The 15,609-nt window shown below is 54.2% G+C and overlaps 1 protein-coding gene across 1 annotated transcript in view; it reads left to right on the top strand.

Moving 5' to 3' along the window:
* The window catches only part of DSCAML1 (DS cell adhesion molecule like 1), a 342,760-nt gene extending 327,965 nt beyond the window's left edge, over positions 1-14,795 (top strand). The window contains exons 22-33 of the mRNA XM_004273352.4: positions 2,581-2,698; positions 3,079-3,242; positions 3,526-3,624; positions 4,370-4,558; positions 4,941-5,228; positions 6,906-7,061; positions 8,891-8,921; positions 9,070-9,188; positions 9,491-9,643; positions 10,260-10,454; positions 11,686-11,997; positions 13,768-14,795. Of these exons, the coding sequence (XP_004273400.3) occupies positions 2,581-2,698; positions 3,079-3,242; positions 3,526-3,624; positions 4,370-4,558; positions 4,941-5,228; positions 6,906-7,061; positions 8,891-8,921; positions 9,070-9,188; positions 9,491-9,643; positions 10,260-10,454; positions 11,686-11,997; positions 13,768-14,234 (2,291 nt within the window). The 3' untranslated portion in view covers positions 14,235-14,795. The remainder of the gene's footprint in view (positions 1-2,580; positions 2,699-3,078; positions 3,243-3,525; positions 3,625-4,369; positions 4,559-4,940; positions 5,229-6,905; positions 7,062-8,890; positions 8,922-9,069; positions 9,189-9,490; positions 9,644-10,259; positions 10,455-11,685; positions 11,998-13,767) is intronic.
* The last annotated feature ends 814 nt before the right edge of the window (positions 14,796-15,609 follow it).

Below are 15,609 nucleotides of genomic sequence, written 5' to 3'. Positions count from 1 at the left end.
CTAACCCTGGGGCATGGGACTTAGCCACACAGGCCCGAGACTTCCAGCCTCTACTCTGACCCTGGGCTTCCCTGGGCCCTCCCTCGTCCCACAGCCACCTGTCGCTGTAGCCCTGGGGCCCCAGGACCAGGGCTCGGGTGGTTGGTGCCTGCCTCAGCCCAGCCGCCCTCCAGGGGTGACCAGCTTCCTTTGGCTGAGACCCTCCCTGGACTCAGGGTCAGCGGGCACTGAACGGAGGGCCCGCAGCTGCCCTGCCAGCGGGGGCTGTCATCCCATTTTCCAGTGGACACTCTGAGGCCGGTGTGGCACGGTCTGCAAAGACAGCTGAGAGTGGTGGGCTAGCTCTTCTGGCTCCAAGTCAGGGCTCTTTCCACACGGCCTCAGGTGTCTAACCTCCCCTGGCCCCTCCTCCCAGAGGGGCTACCCAGCCCTTCTTCTGGACTTGTCTCCTTCAGGAGGGAAGGGGCCCAGGGCCTCCGAGCCTTGCAGGACAGCTGGCGCTGGCCCAGAGCATGGCTGAAGGCCGGCCCCTTCCCCTGTGGAAATCAAATGGAACATGTTCCCAGAGGGCTTCGTACTTCTTCGAATGTGAACATCACGCACTTCTGTCCTCACAGCAGCCCTGGGAGGTGGAGGGACAGGAGCCAGTCCCAGCCACAGGGCAGAACTGGGTCTAGAACGGGATCTCTAGAGCCCCTGGCGCCATCCCTGAGGCCCCCAACACTTCTCTCTGCCCGCCATGGAGGCTGTCTTCGCTGGGCCCCTCTGTCCAGTCCACGTCTTTCTGGCCCCCGGCGGTCCTCCCCAGGCAGCTGCCCTCAGAGGAAAGGAACCTCCATTCCCTGCACCCAAAGCTCTAAGCATTGCTTCCTCAGCCACCTTACATCTTCCCTCTCCCCAGGAAGGGTCCCGTGGCTCAGTGGGGCTGACTGTGTCCCCCCGAAGCATGTGGTTGCTTGGTTAATTTAACACTTTCAGCCCTGGGCCTGGAGATCTCCAGGGTGCCCGACACGACTACCTTCTCGCTGGGCCCTTGGCATCTCTGCCTCCCTTTGCTTTCCGTGATGCCGCTTGTGCGTCAGGGTCCTCAGGGCGCTCCTGTCTCCCCGGGGACATGCCTTCCTCCTCTGCGCCTGCATGTTGGGGACCCCAGGGCTCGGCCACTCCTCTGTCAATCTGCAGTCCCCCTCCTGGTGACCTCAGTCAGTCTGCTGCTGAGTGCACATCAGTGCGGTCCAGTCATCTCTCTCATGCTCCAAAACATTTATATCCACCTGCTTCCCAGCTACGCCCGTGGGCGTCCCCTAGGTTTAGCATGAGCAGAATCTTCCCGGCTCTCCCACCTACCCTGCTCCTCCTCCTGTGGGCCTCAACTCCACGAGGGCACCAGCACCCATCTGGTTGTCCCAGCTGGGATCCTGGAAGTCACTCTCACCTCCCAAACTAGGGAGACTCCACGTCCTGGCATGTCTTCCCTTGAGCCCCTAGTCTGTTCTCCACCACCCAGTATCACCTCTCGCCTGCACTCCAGCCACCGTCTTGTCCCTGGTCTTCATCCTGCGAGATCACCTCCACCATGGGCTTCCCTGGTGGCGCAGTGGTTGAGAGTCCGCCTGCCAATGCAGGAGACACGGGTTCGTGCCCCGGTCCGGGAGGATCCCACATGCCGCGGAGCGGCTGGGCCCGTGAGCCATGGCCGCTGAGCCTGCGCGTCCGGAGCCTGTGCTCCGCAGCGGGAGAGGCCACAACAGTGAGAGGCCCGCGTACCGCAAAAAAAAAAAAAAAAAAAAAAGATCACCTCCACCAAACCATCCTCTGCAAGCAGCCAGGGATTTATCTAAAACTCTGCTTTGAACATACCACTACTTACTTGTAAGCCTCCTCGTGACCTCAAGGGGAAGCCCAGCCTCCTTGAGGTGGCAGCAGAGCCCTGCTCGCTCTCCTCCTGCCTCCTGCTCACCGCTCTGGCCCCGGCTCTGCTGCCCCCTCTTCACTCACCCTGGGCTTTGGTCGCCCCAAAGAATCCTCCCACCCATCATGTGTTTCAGGCCCCCGTGCCTCTACTCAGTGCCGTTCCCCCTTCCGACATGCCTTTCCTTCTCTGTGTGGTGAATTCCTTCTTAGCCTTCAAGTTTCAAGTCAAAGCTGCCAATTCCAGAAGCCGCCCCTGGCCTTCGCCTCCACCACCACTGCATTGCCGGAGTTCATTCCTCCTTCTTTCTGCTCCTAGGGTTACTTGTCTCTACCCCTACCATAGTATTCTTCACCCTAATGATTTTTTTAAGTATCTGCCTCCCTCTTGGATGGCGAGCAACTTGAGGACAGGGAATAGATCTGATTCATTTTGTGGCCCCTCAAAGCCTCCTGTGATACCTGGCCCAAACAGGTATTTGATAAACGCTTGTCGTATCAATGACTCACATCTGAAATTTCCTGGACTCTCCCCACACCCCAAGCCCAAGGTAGCGGTCAGGTAGGGGAAAGAGGACTTGAATTGTAAATTCAGGAGCCCTGAGAAAGGGGAGCCAGTGCGGTGCTGGTGGTAAAAGTGGGGTGTCTCTCATCCTTTCCTTCCTGTAGCCCCAGCAAAGATCATATCCTTTGGGGGCACTGTGACAACACCCTGGATGAGAGATGTCCGGCTGCCTTGCAATTCGGTGGGAGACCCAGCCCCTGCCGTGAAGTGGACCAAGGACAGGTGTGTGCGGGACCCCGCAGGGATAGGTGACCCCCAGGGATGGGCACAGCAGAAAAGCCATGAAGAGAACCAATGTCCCTCCCTTCCAGCGACTCAGTCACCTCCAGCCCTGCAGGGGCCCAGCCAGGTACACGGCTACCACTCTCACACGCAGGCCTGACCTCCCTGGCTCCCCTCTGTCGGCTGCCAAGGATCTCCCTTCCCTGGGTGATGGAAGAGGCCAAGATTCCTGGATATGCCCGGAAAGCACTGAGTAACAGCCCAAGAATCCAGGGTCCCCGAGCCAGCCCCCTACTGCTCCCAGCTCCAACTGCCTGCAGACCTGGGGGAGGCCCCCGGAGGAGGGGATGCCTGCTATAACCCATCCCCCACCCCCGCAGCGAAGACTCGGCCATCCCCGTGTCCATGGATGGGCACTGGCTCATCCACACCAATGGCACGTTGCTACTGCGCGCAGTGAAGGCTGAGGACTCGGGCTACTACACCTGCACAGCCACCAACACTGGGGGCTTCGACACCATCATCGTCAACCTTCTGGTGCAAGGTGAGACGCTGCGAGGCGGGTGGGGCTCCGGTGCCGACAGGGATGGAGGAATTCCATCGCGTGAGAGAGAGGGTTGTCGAACGGAAGAAGACCCGCCACTGGGGAGACCGACCCTTGGTGGATCAGAGGGTCCCCGTGGAAGCGGGGGCAGGAGGGCTAGAGAGGAGAATGAGCAAGTGTGAGGGTGGCACCGAGAGGGTGGGACAGCCAGCCCCTCGCCCTCAACCCACCCCAATGTCAGAGATTAACCCTCTGGTGCGGGCTGGTGGCTCTCCCCTCACAGTTCCCCCGGACCAACCCCGCCTAACTGTCTCCAAAACCTCCGCTTCGTCCATCACCCTGACCTGGATTCCAGGTGACAATGGGGGCAGCTCCATCCGAGGTGAGAGGGGTCTGGATGAGGAGGGGGGAGGCAGGGGAAGGAATTCTGGGCCCAGGGGCAGAGGAAGGGCTTCGCTCACTCCCCCTGCTTGTCCTCATAATGCTTGGGAAATAATGGGGGGGGCGATTCAGACCACAGGGAAGTTACCCAAGTGCCCCGGAAAATATACCAGCCTAGACGTCTGGGCTTTCCAACACCCACCCTCCTTGCCACTGGTGAGCTGTGCGAGCCTGAGGCAGTCTGTTTTCTTGGGAAGCCTGTCTTCTTCTCCGGGCCTTAGTTTCCACATCTGTAACAGTAGACGAATGTTCTAGGTAGTGCCTCTCCACCTTAAACATGCATGTGAATCACCAGGGGATCTTGTCAGAGCACAGATTCTGGTTCAGGGGGTCTGGAGCGGAGGCTGAGAATTTGCACGTCTAACAAGCTCCCAAGTGGTGCTGATGCTTCGGGGCCAGGGGACCAAATATGGAGAAGCAGGGTCTAAACAGGACCCCTTGTAAGCCTCACAGCTCCGGTTTCTGCTCCCCTCCCCACCTTGGCTTCTCAACCCTAACACAAGCGCTGACAGGAGAGAGCCCTACGACTCACCCAAGGGCCTTTCCGTTTTGCATCGAATTTGCATCCACCCCCTCCCAGTGGCCAAAGCACCCCCTGCCCCCTGCGGCGCCCAGCCCCATGATGCCTGTTGGGGTACCCCAGGCCCTGCCCTGCCCAACCTGAGCCAGGCAAACCTCCCGGGCAGGCTTCGTGCTGCAGTACTCGGTGGACAACAGCGAGGAGTGGAAGGATGTGTTCGTCAGCTCGAGCGAGCGGTCCTTCAGGCTGGACAGCCTCAAGTGCGGCACCTGGTACAAGGTGAAGCTGGCGGCCAAGAACAGCGTGGGCTCCGGGCGCATCAGTGAGATCATCGAGGCCAAGACCCACGGGCGGGGTAAGGCCCAGGGCGGGTGGAAGGCTGCTGGGGTAGGGAAGGAGGGCACAGGGGAGCATGGAGACTCAAGGGGAGACTCCACCTAGTTCCCATCACCGCAGCATCGGATGAGTCACGGTAGCAGAAACTGGCCCCGCTTCCCTGCGGTGGGATGGCAGATGGGTGGCTCACCTCTTCCTCTTTCCTGCATGTGTCTTCCTCCTTGGCCAGGCCCTTCTCTCCTTGTCCTTCTCTCCCTCCTCTTCTTCCTCCCCCTCTGTCCCCTGGAGCATCCCTACTCCCATCTGCGCCTCCCACCGATCCCCCGTAGCCACTGTGGTCCCAGCTGCCCAGGGAACTCTTTCCCAGTCTCTCTAACCTCTCTCTCCCTCTGGCCCCCCAGAGCCCTCCTTCAGCAAAGAGCAGCACCTCTTCACCCACATCAACTCCACACACGCTCGGCTTAACCTGCAGGGCTGGAGCAACGGAGGCTGCCCCATCACAGCCATCGTGCTGGAGTACCGGCCCAAGGGCACCTGGGCCTGGCAGGGCCTGCGCGCCAACAGGTCCGGGGAGGTGTTTCTGACCGAGCTGCGAGAGGCCACGTGGTACGAGCTGCGCATGAGGGCTTGCAACAGCGCTGGCTGCGGCAACGAGACCGCCCAGTTCGCCACCCTGGACTACGATGGCAGTGAGTCGGAAAGGGTGGGCAGGGCTGGAGCAAGGTGCTGCCAGGGAAGCTGGCAGAGAGGCAGACATGTAAAGAGATGGGCACGCATATAGAAAAGAGGCAGGACTATAGTCAGGGACAAAGGCGGACAGGTGAATAAGCAAGCAAAGGACAGGCCAAGGAACAGCAGACGGGTAGACAGGTAAGTGGGTAGATATACCTGTGACCAACACACATGGATAGGCAGACAAGCAGGTCAGTAACGCTAAAGACAGAGGGCCCTTGAAGGTGCAACCCTTGCTCTCCATTGCTTCAAAGAGATGAGAGGGGGCTTCCCTGGTGGTTCAGTGGTTGAGGGTCTGCCTGCCGATGCAGGGGACACGGGTTCGTGCCCCGGTCCGGGAGGATCCCACATGCCGCGGAGCGGCTGGGCCCGTGAGCCATGGCCGCTGGGCCTGCGCGTGCGGAGCCTGTGCTCCGCAACGGGAGAGGCCACAACAGTGAGAGGCCCGCGTACCGCAAAAAAAAAAAAAGAGATGAGAGGGAGGTAAAGATGCAGTTGCGGTCCTGCCCTATAAGAACCCTCTGCTCAGATGGTACATTAGCCAAGACAGGGTAGCCTGTGCTGCAGTAACAAGTACACACTAAAAGCTTCATGGCTTGATCCAATAAAGATTTGTTTCTCGCTCTCATAACACCTTGTGAGGGTTGGCTGGCCACCATCTTTAGCTATGCCATCTTGAACATGTAGCTTCCGTGGTCACCAACGAGAGAGGGAGGAAAAAGAAACAGCAGTTCCTAACTGCCCTGGCCAGGAGGTGATACTCATCATTTCTAGTCGCACTCTGTTGTCCAGAACTAGTAACATGGCTCTAACCTAACTGCCAGGAAGTCTGGGGAATGTAGATGAGCACACGGATGTTTGGTGAGTACTAACTGGTATCTGCCACATAGGGGCACCTCACACTCATGCACACACATGCAGTTAAGCACATAGAGGGCTGAATTCATAGGGACCAGCTGTCACAAGCTAAATTGAGTCTACCTATGTGTTAAGGAAACAGAATAAAAGTGGTATCGGAAGGGGATGGGCTCAAACAAGGAAGGCTTCATGAAGGAGATGACTCTTAAGTGAGGTTTTGAAACAAGCAAGCCTCGGGGCTTGGCAGAAGGCTATGTCAGCAGGAGAACTCAACATTGCCTCCTTGCAGCCCCCAAGGTTAGCAGATTTCGCCCACGGGATGGGGAGCAGGGAGAGAATGCAGGGTGTTTAGTGGCTTTTGCCTCCATCTGGGGAAGAGAGCACAGGATCCCACTTCCCTGACTTTTCTCTCCTACGGTCCTCACCATCCCCCTCCACCTTACCAGCTGGATGTGGGAATCTAAGTTCAGCGTTCTAGAAATGAACACTGAACTCCAACAAGCAGAGTAGACTATCTCTGAGAGACTTTAGGAAAATTCTAAAAGGAAGTCATTAATATCATATGCAGTATAAAAACTACACAACTGTTCATGGCTGTCCTGATGGGACCAGAATTAGGGGGAGCAGAGGGGAGAGTTGGGGCTCTGCACCAGGAAGTAGAGATCAGAGTAAGACCAAAGGCAGCAAAGGAGGTCCAAGGGCTACCTTGCCCATGAGACTCTGCATAGCACTCAACTCATAAGGGACAACTGACTCCCTTCTTCACCCCTGTTCAGGCACCATCCCGCCCATCAAGTCTGCACAAGGCGAGGGGGACGATGTGAAGAAGCTGTTCACCATTGGCTGCCCGGTCATCCTGGCCACGCTGGGGGTGGCACTGCTCTTCATCGTTCGCAAGAAGAGGAAAGAGAAGCGGCTGAAGCGACTCCGAGGTGGGCGAGTTTCCTATGGGCTTCCTGGGAGGAAGTGCTGACCCTCAGCCACGCTGGCCACTTTCCACTGGCTCACAGCACCATCTGGACAAGGGAGAGTGCCCGTGTCCCTTGAAGGGAGAGCTGCCACTCCAGCCTTCTGAAACCCCTTAGTTGTTCACTGCTTCCTCCTCTATGCCCCCAGGACTTTGTGCCTGCCCTCACCAGGGCTGACTTTTAGAGGTACACAGTGGTAAAACCATATTGCTTGTTAAAATATTTAAACATTTCCATGTTGATTGGTAAATAGATGTTGCTCCCTTCTACCCTGGGTGTTCCATTCTCTCATATAGGATCCCCGAGACTTTCCTAGGACCCAGCCACTAAAGAGTAGACCTCCAAGTGGCCTCTAGGACTTTGCTCTGGTTTGACTGAGCTGTTTCCATGCCTTGTCAGGTGCTAAATATTTTTAATATCATCCCCTGTCCCAACACCTGCTACCATAGTCTGGCATGAATGGGTCTGATTTACCTTGATTTCCCCAGGACTCACTAGTTGCGTAATAAATGTCTGTTCACACATCTGGAAAATATTTATTGAGTATCTGCTGTATTGTAGATACTGCCAGACATTGGAGGTGTAAAGATGAATGAAGAAGGAACAGCCCATGCCCTTACAGAATTCACAGCCAAGGCACAATAATACCACAGAAGAGGGAATGACTAAGGCTGCCTAGGGTGTTTGTTTAGGAGTTGGGTAGAAGAAAGGATGGTTCAGTGGGTGGTTAATGGTTGTTAAATGGATGGATGGTTGGATGGATGGATGGAAGATTGGATGGTTGATGGATTGATAGTTAAATCGATAGTTGGTTGGATCAATGGAAGGATGGATGGATGGATGGATGGATGGGTGGATACTTGGATGGACAGATGGATGATAAGATGGATAGATGGTTGTATGAATGGATGATTGGATGAATGGTTGAATAGATGAATGGATAATTAGATGAATGGTTGAACAGATGGTTGTACAGATGATTAGATGGTTGGATGGGTTGATGGTTGAATGGAGGAATGGTTGGATCAGTGGATGGCTGGCTGGATGGATGGATGGATGGGTAGTTGAATGAATGCATGATGTATGGGTGGGATGGATTGACAGGTGGAGAGATCAATAATGAATGGATGGATGAGTGGGTAGATAGATGGTTGAATTCGTTCATGAAGCTAGATTTGATCTAACAGATCATTCTCAGTTATCAGAGGTCTAGTGGATTACCTGGGTCCTTTGCTTCTCCTCTCTTATCAATTCCTAACCTGACAGTCCTGAACCTATTCAAGGCTCCTCTGAGACAAAGCAGTGACCCTCAAATCCATCCATGGACTTTTTTGGGACAGATGTCCTAGAGAAGGAAATGAAACTTCTTGGTTGATGTCATCTGGAGATACCCATTGACCCCCTCTACTTCATTCCCCACTCTCTCCTCTCCCCAACAGATAACTGAGGATAGACCTACCACTGATGCCCATTTCCAGACTGCTATGATGTTTTGTTTGATTAGAGTTGATTCAGGAAGCTGATGGAGCACTTTACATACCCTTTGCTTTGGGGAGGATCTCCCTATTAGATAAAAATCTGAGGAAAAGAAAGCAGAACTGAGCCAAATCCTGAACTGGGAGCAGTGAGACCTTATGTTTTGGACTGTCTCAGAACTCCTTATATTTCTTCCCAGGAGACAAGCCCTGGCCGCATTTTAGGAAGTTCTCCCACCTTGTTCCCCATGCCTCTTCCAATTCTCGTCCTTCTCAGACTCCATTCTCACTCAGTCCCCTCTCTCTACTGTTTTGCAGATGCAAAGAGTTTGGCAGAAATGTTAATAAGGTGGGTGTCACATAGCTGCTTCCTCTCTCCTCCCCTCCCCCTTCCTCCCTTCAGGGTACAGGTTTCTAAGACCCCACTCTCCTGCAAAACCCCTCCCCCAACCTGTTATGACTGCTGAGTCACCCTCCTCCAACACTTCTCTCCACAGCAAGAACAACCGAAGCTTTGACACCCCCGTGAAGGGGCCACCCCAGGGCCCACGGCTACACATTGACATCCCCAGGGTCCAGCTACTCATCGAGGACAAGGAGGGCATCAAGCAGCTGGGTGAGTGACAGGTGCCATGAGCTCTCTGTCCTGCTGAGTGTGCTTCCCCAGGCCACATCCCACGAAGGGCAACCACCAGTCCTCACACAGTGCCCAGGGTTCCAGAAGCAGCCCCGTCAACAACTCAACAACCTAGGAACTCGCTGCAGCTTCTCTCAAGGACTAGGTTTCCTCCTCCGTTGATGGGAAGACTTGACCTGACCTTTCTTGGTTTCATTGTTGGATAAAGACAAAGAGAAATTTGGGGAGCAAAGATGGTGCCCAAAGGGAAGGACTGCTGCTGATTGCACTTCTTCCCCCAGGAGATGACAAGGCCACCATCCCTGTGACCGATGCTGAGTTCAGCCAAGCTGTCAACCCTCAGAGTTTCTGCACCGGTGTCTCCTTGCACCACCCAGCCCTCATCCAGAGCACAGGACCCCTCATCGACATGTCTGACATCCGGCCAGGCACCAGTATGCATTATCCCTGGGGAGACAGCCCTCCTCCCACACGGGGTTTCGTGGGCACAGCATAAGACAGAGGTGACATTTTTTTTAAAAAGGAGGGAGGAGCAGCATGGAAGAAGGGAAAGAGCACTGGAATTAGAGTCTAGAGACCTTGATTATAGACTCACTAGCTATGGCCTTGGGCATGTCACTAATCTTATCTCTCTGGGCCTCAGTTTCCTTACCTAGAAGTTTTGAGAGGGTTAGTTGTTCTTTCTTTCCAAGGGCCTTCTGCATCTTCCACTGTGACTCTGGACATAGGCATAGAATACATCCAGGACTGTAGGGAATGAATGGACAGTCATGAGGCAGCAGGAGATGAGGTGACATTCTTCCCAGGCTGAAGGAAAAGACAGGGTGGCCGGGGAGGACTAGGACGCCGCCCAGTGCCCGACACTGCCACTCTCCTTCTCCACAGATAGCTCTGTGGTCAGGAAAGGCAGCTCACTCAGCTTTCCCAGGGGAGATTCTGTGGCTGCTTCTGCCTCCTCCCTTGCTCCTGCTGCCCTTTCTGGTAAATGCCATCTGTCCAAGCCTGAATGCCTGCAGCTGGAGGGTACTAGCTCTTGCTTCCTCTGTGCAGATCCAGTGTCCAGGAAGAATGTAAAGTCAGCCCACAGCACCCGGAACCGGTACTCAAGCCAGTGGACTCTGACCAAGTGCCAGGCCTCCACACCCGCCCGCACCCTCACCTCCGACTGGCGCACTGTGGGCTCCCAGCATGGTGTCACTGTCACCGAGAGTGACAGCTACAGTGCCAGCCTCTCCCAGGACACAGGTAAGCCCAAGGACCTGCCTTCATTCTGCTCACCGTCCTCCAGCTCCCCCATTATCCATCTCCACCATTGGTTTTCCCAACTCCTACCTACCAGCTGTTGGAGTCCAAGGCACAGGTCAGTTTCATTTCCAGCTGGTCACTGACTCACTGTGTGGCTATGACAAAAACACTTGACCTAGCAGAGCTCTGCTTGGTCAAGGATTTCATTTTGTTCTCCCAAAAGATAACAGAGAAAATGGTACACATGATGTTTGTTGGAGAAAAGGCTAAGTGTTGCTCAGAGGATGATGCTTATTTTCAAGAATGAAAGATGTTCTGCCCTTCATTAGGCAGCACATCAAATATCCCACTTCTGCCACCACCACTACCTTCACAGGCAGAGAGCAGGATCTTGTGAGCCTGCTCCACTCCATAGTCAGGCTTTCAGATGGCTGCTGGGCTTATGGGTAGGGGAACTGCTCAGTCTGATCTCATTTACACCCTTTCCCCATAAACCCACTTTATTTTTTATCGAGATATAACTGACGTATAACCTTTAGTTTCAGGTGTACATCATAATGATCTGATATTTGTAATATATTGCAAAATGATCACCACAGTAAGTCTAGTTAACATCCATCACCATGTATAGTTACAATATTTTTTCTTATAATGAGAACTTTAAAGAACTACTCTCTTAGCAACTTCCAAATATTCAATACAGTGTTATTAACTACAGTTATCATGCTGTACATTACACCCCCATGACTTATGTATAACCGGAAGATTGTACCTTTTGACCACCTTCACCCATTTTGCCCAACTCCCACCCCCCACCTTTGGCCACCACCAATCTATTCTCTGTATCAGTGAGCTTGGGGGTTTTGTTTGTTGTTGTTGGGGGTTTTTTAGATTCCACATATAAGTGAGATCATACAGTGTTTGTCTTTCTCTGTCTGATTTGTTTCACTTAGCATGATGCCCTCAAGGTCCATCCATATCTTCCCAAATGGCAAGATTTCCTTTTTTATGGCTGAGTAATATCTCATTTTGTGTGTGTGTGTGTGTGTGTGTGTGTGTGCGTGCGCATGTGTGTGTGTGTGTGTGTATATATATATCACATACTCTTTATTTACTCATCCACTGATGGACATACAGGTGCTTCCATGTCTTGGCTATTGTAAATAATGCTGCAATGAATATGGGGGGTGCCACTCATTTCCCCTCAACTCTGTGCCTTCCATCTCCCCAGACAAAGGACGGAACAGCATGGTGTCCACTGAGAGCGCCTCTTCCACCTACGAGGAGCTGGCCCGGGCCTACGAGCATGCCAAGCTGGAGGAGCAACTGCAGCATGCCAAGTTTGAGATCACCGAATGCTTCATCTCCGACAGCTCCTCTGACCAGATGACCACAGGCACCAACGAGAACGCTGACAGCATGACATCCATGAGCACACCCTCAGAGCCTGGCATCTGCCGCTTCACCGCCTCCCCACCCAAGCCCCAGGATGCCGACCGGGGCAAAAATGTGGCTGTGCCCATCCCTCACCGGGCCAACAAGAGTGAGCGCTCAGACCACCTCCCTTGCTGTGTCCCCTGCCCCCAAACCCCACGAGCCCTGGCTAGACCTAGCCCTAACTGCACCTGGGTCCTGCCAGCCCAGCACAGCTCCTTGGCAGGCGGGGGGTAGTGCAAAGAGCAAGGACTTGGGAGCAAGCAGATCAGGGCGCACATCCTGGCTTAACCTCTTAATACTGCTGTGACCTTGGGCAAGTCCTTTAACCTCTCCGGCCTTAATTTTCTCATTTGTAAAATGCAACTGATAGCATATACTTTGCATTGTTGTAAGGATCATTAGAAATGATATACGTGCCTGGCACATAGTAGATTCTCACTAAGTAGTGATCATTCCCTTAATCTGAAGCTATGCCAGGATGGAAAGAGACTGCTTATGGGGTCAGCTGCCCAGTGGCCATTGGTCTCAATACTGTTTGAACTTAATCTAAACCCAAAGGAGCAATCCTGGCAGTTCAGCCCGTGGTGGCCAAACCTCATGGTGGGCAATGACCTAGCCTGACTGGGAACCATCTGACTCCAGGGGCCTGGCCAGAGCATATGTCCTTTGGGGTCAGCAGGGCAGGTCTAGGTTAACCAGGGGGAGGGGGGCAGGGAAGCCCCCCAGCAGACATTAGGGCCACGGGGTTCAAGGCCCAGGCTGTCAAAGTAGGCAATTTGGTCTGCTCAGCACTGGCCTTGCTAAGTGGCCGTGCTGACCTAGGGGCTCAGGGTCATCTAGAGAAGAGCCTGGGGTAACAGAAATTACAAAGACTTAGGAGACGAGCAGCCCTGAATGACTTCCCCTCCCTGTGTAGCTGTGTGAATTTGGGCAAATTAATCTCTCTGAACCTCAGTTTCCTCACTTGCAAAATGCAGGCAGGTATTAACCTATGCAGGGGGCTGTGGGGACTAAACGAGATGACCTAAGGAAAGTGCCTGGCACAGTGGACGGGAGAGAGGCACATGCACAGGCGAGGGTGCTCGCAGGGCAGAGGGATCAGCATGTGAGGGTCCTAGAAGCTTGTCCCGAGGAGGCACTTTAAGAAATTAGGAACATTCTGCCTGGAGAAGAGGAGACGAAGGAGAGGGACGGGGAAACGTAGCTGACTTCAGATGTCTGAAAGGCCACGGTGAGAAAGAGGGGAAAGCCTTGTTCTGGGGGTCCTCAGAGGACAGAATCGGGCTGAATGTGGGGAAGTGACAGGGAGTGACATTCCTCTCCTCCTCGGAGTAAAGAAAAGCTTTCTAGGGAATTCCCTGGCGGTCCAGTGGTTGAGACTTGGCGCTTTCACTGCCATGGACCTGGGTTCGATCCCTGGTCGGGGAACTAAGATCCCGCAAGCCACGCGACATGGCCAAAAAAAAAAAAAAAAAAAATGCTTTCTAACAGCCAGAGCTCTTAGGACATCCCTGTTTAGAAATGAGCTCTTCACCAGCTGAAGCTGATCGGCTATAGTGATCAATTAACAATGGGTATCAATTTACTGAGCATCGCCGTGCGCCAGCCACTGTACTAAGCGCTTTCCTTACTTTATGTCATTCCCTCCTCACAGTATTCCTGTAGGGAAATATGATTATCCCCATTTCATAGATAAGAAAACTGAGGCTCAGAGAGGCCAAGTAACTCATCTTTCCTCGACTCTTTACTGCCTGTCTGGTGGAGGGACTCCTACGCCAGGTCAGGGAGAAGACTGAGGGGTAGGGGTGGGGAAACAAGCTGGCCGCTGGTTCCAAGAGGCCTCTGGCGCTAACACGCCCTGCTTCCTCCATTCCAGGTGACTACTGTAACCTGCCCCTCTACGCCAAGTCGGAGGCTTTCTTCCGAAAGGCAGACGGGCGGGAGCCCTGCCCCGTGGTCCCGCCCCGCGAGGCCTCCATCAGGAACCTGGCTCGAACCTACCAGCCCCAGGCTCGCCACCTGACCCTGGACCCTGCCAGCAAGCCCTTGGGCCTCCCGCACCCGGGGGCCGCCGCCACAGCCACCTTACCTCAGAGGACTCTGGCCATGCCAGCTCCCCCAGCTGGCACGGCGCCCCCGGCACCCGGTCCCACCCCTGCTGAGCCCCCGGCTGCCCCCAGTGCCGCCCCTCCGGCCCCCAGCACTGAGCCTCCGCGGGCCGGGGGCCCACACACCAAAATGGGGGGCTCCAGGGACTCACTTCTCGAGATGAGCACATCAGGGGTAGGGAGGTCTCAGAAGCAGGGAGCCGGGGCCTACTCCAAATCCTACACCCTGGTGTAGGGACACAACCAGAAGAGTGGCCCTCCACCTGGACCTGTCTGCACCTCCAGCCGTCACACACCAGCTGGGCTGATTTCCTGCATTATTTATATTAAATTGACAGATGAAAACCGACCAACAAGGGAAAGACAACCCCCAAGTCATGAACGCTTGTACATAGAACTCTTTTGTACAAATGAAACTATTTTCTTCTTCTCCATGAAGCCAGGGCACAAAGAATTTGACAGTGCAAGTCAAATTCCCCACCCCACAAAATATGTGTGGAGAGATATATACATATATATAGAGAGAGGAACACATCGACAAGCTATATATCTATATATTTCTCTCACCTTATTTTGAGACAGAGGCACAAAGGCTCAGCAATTTTTCCCTCCTACTCACCCTCCCTCCAATCTAGGTGGTTTTGACAAAGACCAAAATCCCAACTCAGAGACACTGCATGCGATTTTACTGTTCCAAGAAAACCAGGAGTTGCTTCAATTTGCAGATGCTTATGTGTTGATACCTTTTTCTATGAAAAAAGACCCAGCGCCGTGTGCAATAAAGGTTATGTTTCTACATGGTGGCTTTTTTCCCATTTGGCAAGGGCCAGTGGGGAGGCAGGGAGGAGAGGCCCCTGTACCAGGCCGTCTGTCTCTCAGGGAGAGACTTCGAGAAGCCCAGTTTTAGCTTAGCACGTTAAACTTTTAAAAAGGCTTTCCATTAGCCAAGCTGCCTCCTTGAGCACTTCTGTGCTGGGCCCTACAGGGGACCAGCTGTGTGTCTTTGAGCGAGCTCCTAAACCTCTCTGAGCCACAGTTTGCTTATCGGTAAAATGAGGCAACCTTGGCGAGAGCGCTGGGGAGCCGGTATGGGGGTGGAAGGCTGTGTCTACTGGCTTCTCTCCTTTGGGAGAAAGCAGTGTAGCCAGGGGAACAAAGCTACGCTAACCGCTAGTGGGAAGTTGTGTAAGAGATGCCTCTAAACTGGGAAGGGAGGGAGAGATGATATTACCCTGGGGGTCCAGCCAGAGCCTGAAGTTCTGGGCTGACTGTTAGGACAAGAAAAGGCCAAAGGGAGAAGGAATGAGGTCATCAGAGGTCGGAAATGTGGAAAGGGCTCATGGAGGAGGGGAATGGGTTGCAGCCAGAGAGAATGAGGCAGCGGGCACCTGGTGTCAGAGGAGCTGCAATTAGATTCCAGGTGGAAGGAATCGCACCCACGTGCAGGTACGCAAAGGAGGCGTTTCTGAGAAGAGGGTCAAAGGGCACGTGAGCTGGGCCTCCAAGGACGTGAGGGTTTGGATAGGCAGAGGAGAGGGAAAGACCCAGGAGAATGCAAAAGCCCAGGGGCGTGGAGTTCACGGTGCCCCTCCACGGTGGCCAGGACCCCT

Source organism: Orcinus orca, chromosome 8 (assembly GCF_937001465.1).
Source record: "Orcinus orca chromosome 8, mOrcOrc1.1, whole genome shotgun sequence".
NCBI classification, from domain to species: domain Eukaryota; kingdom Metazoa; phylum Chordata; class Mammalia; order Artiodactyla; family Delphinidae; genus Orcinus; species Orcinus orca.
Note: the sequence above shows the minus strand (reverse complement) of the source record. Positions and strands in the feature narration are given on the sequence as shown.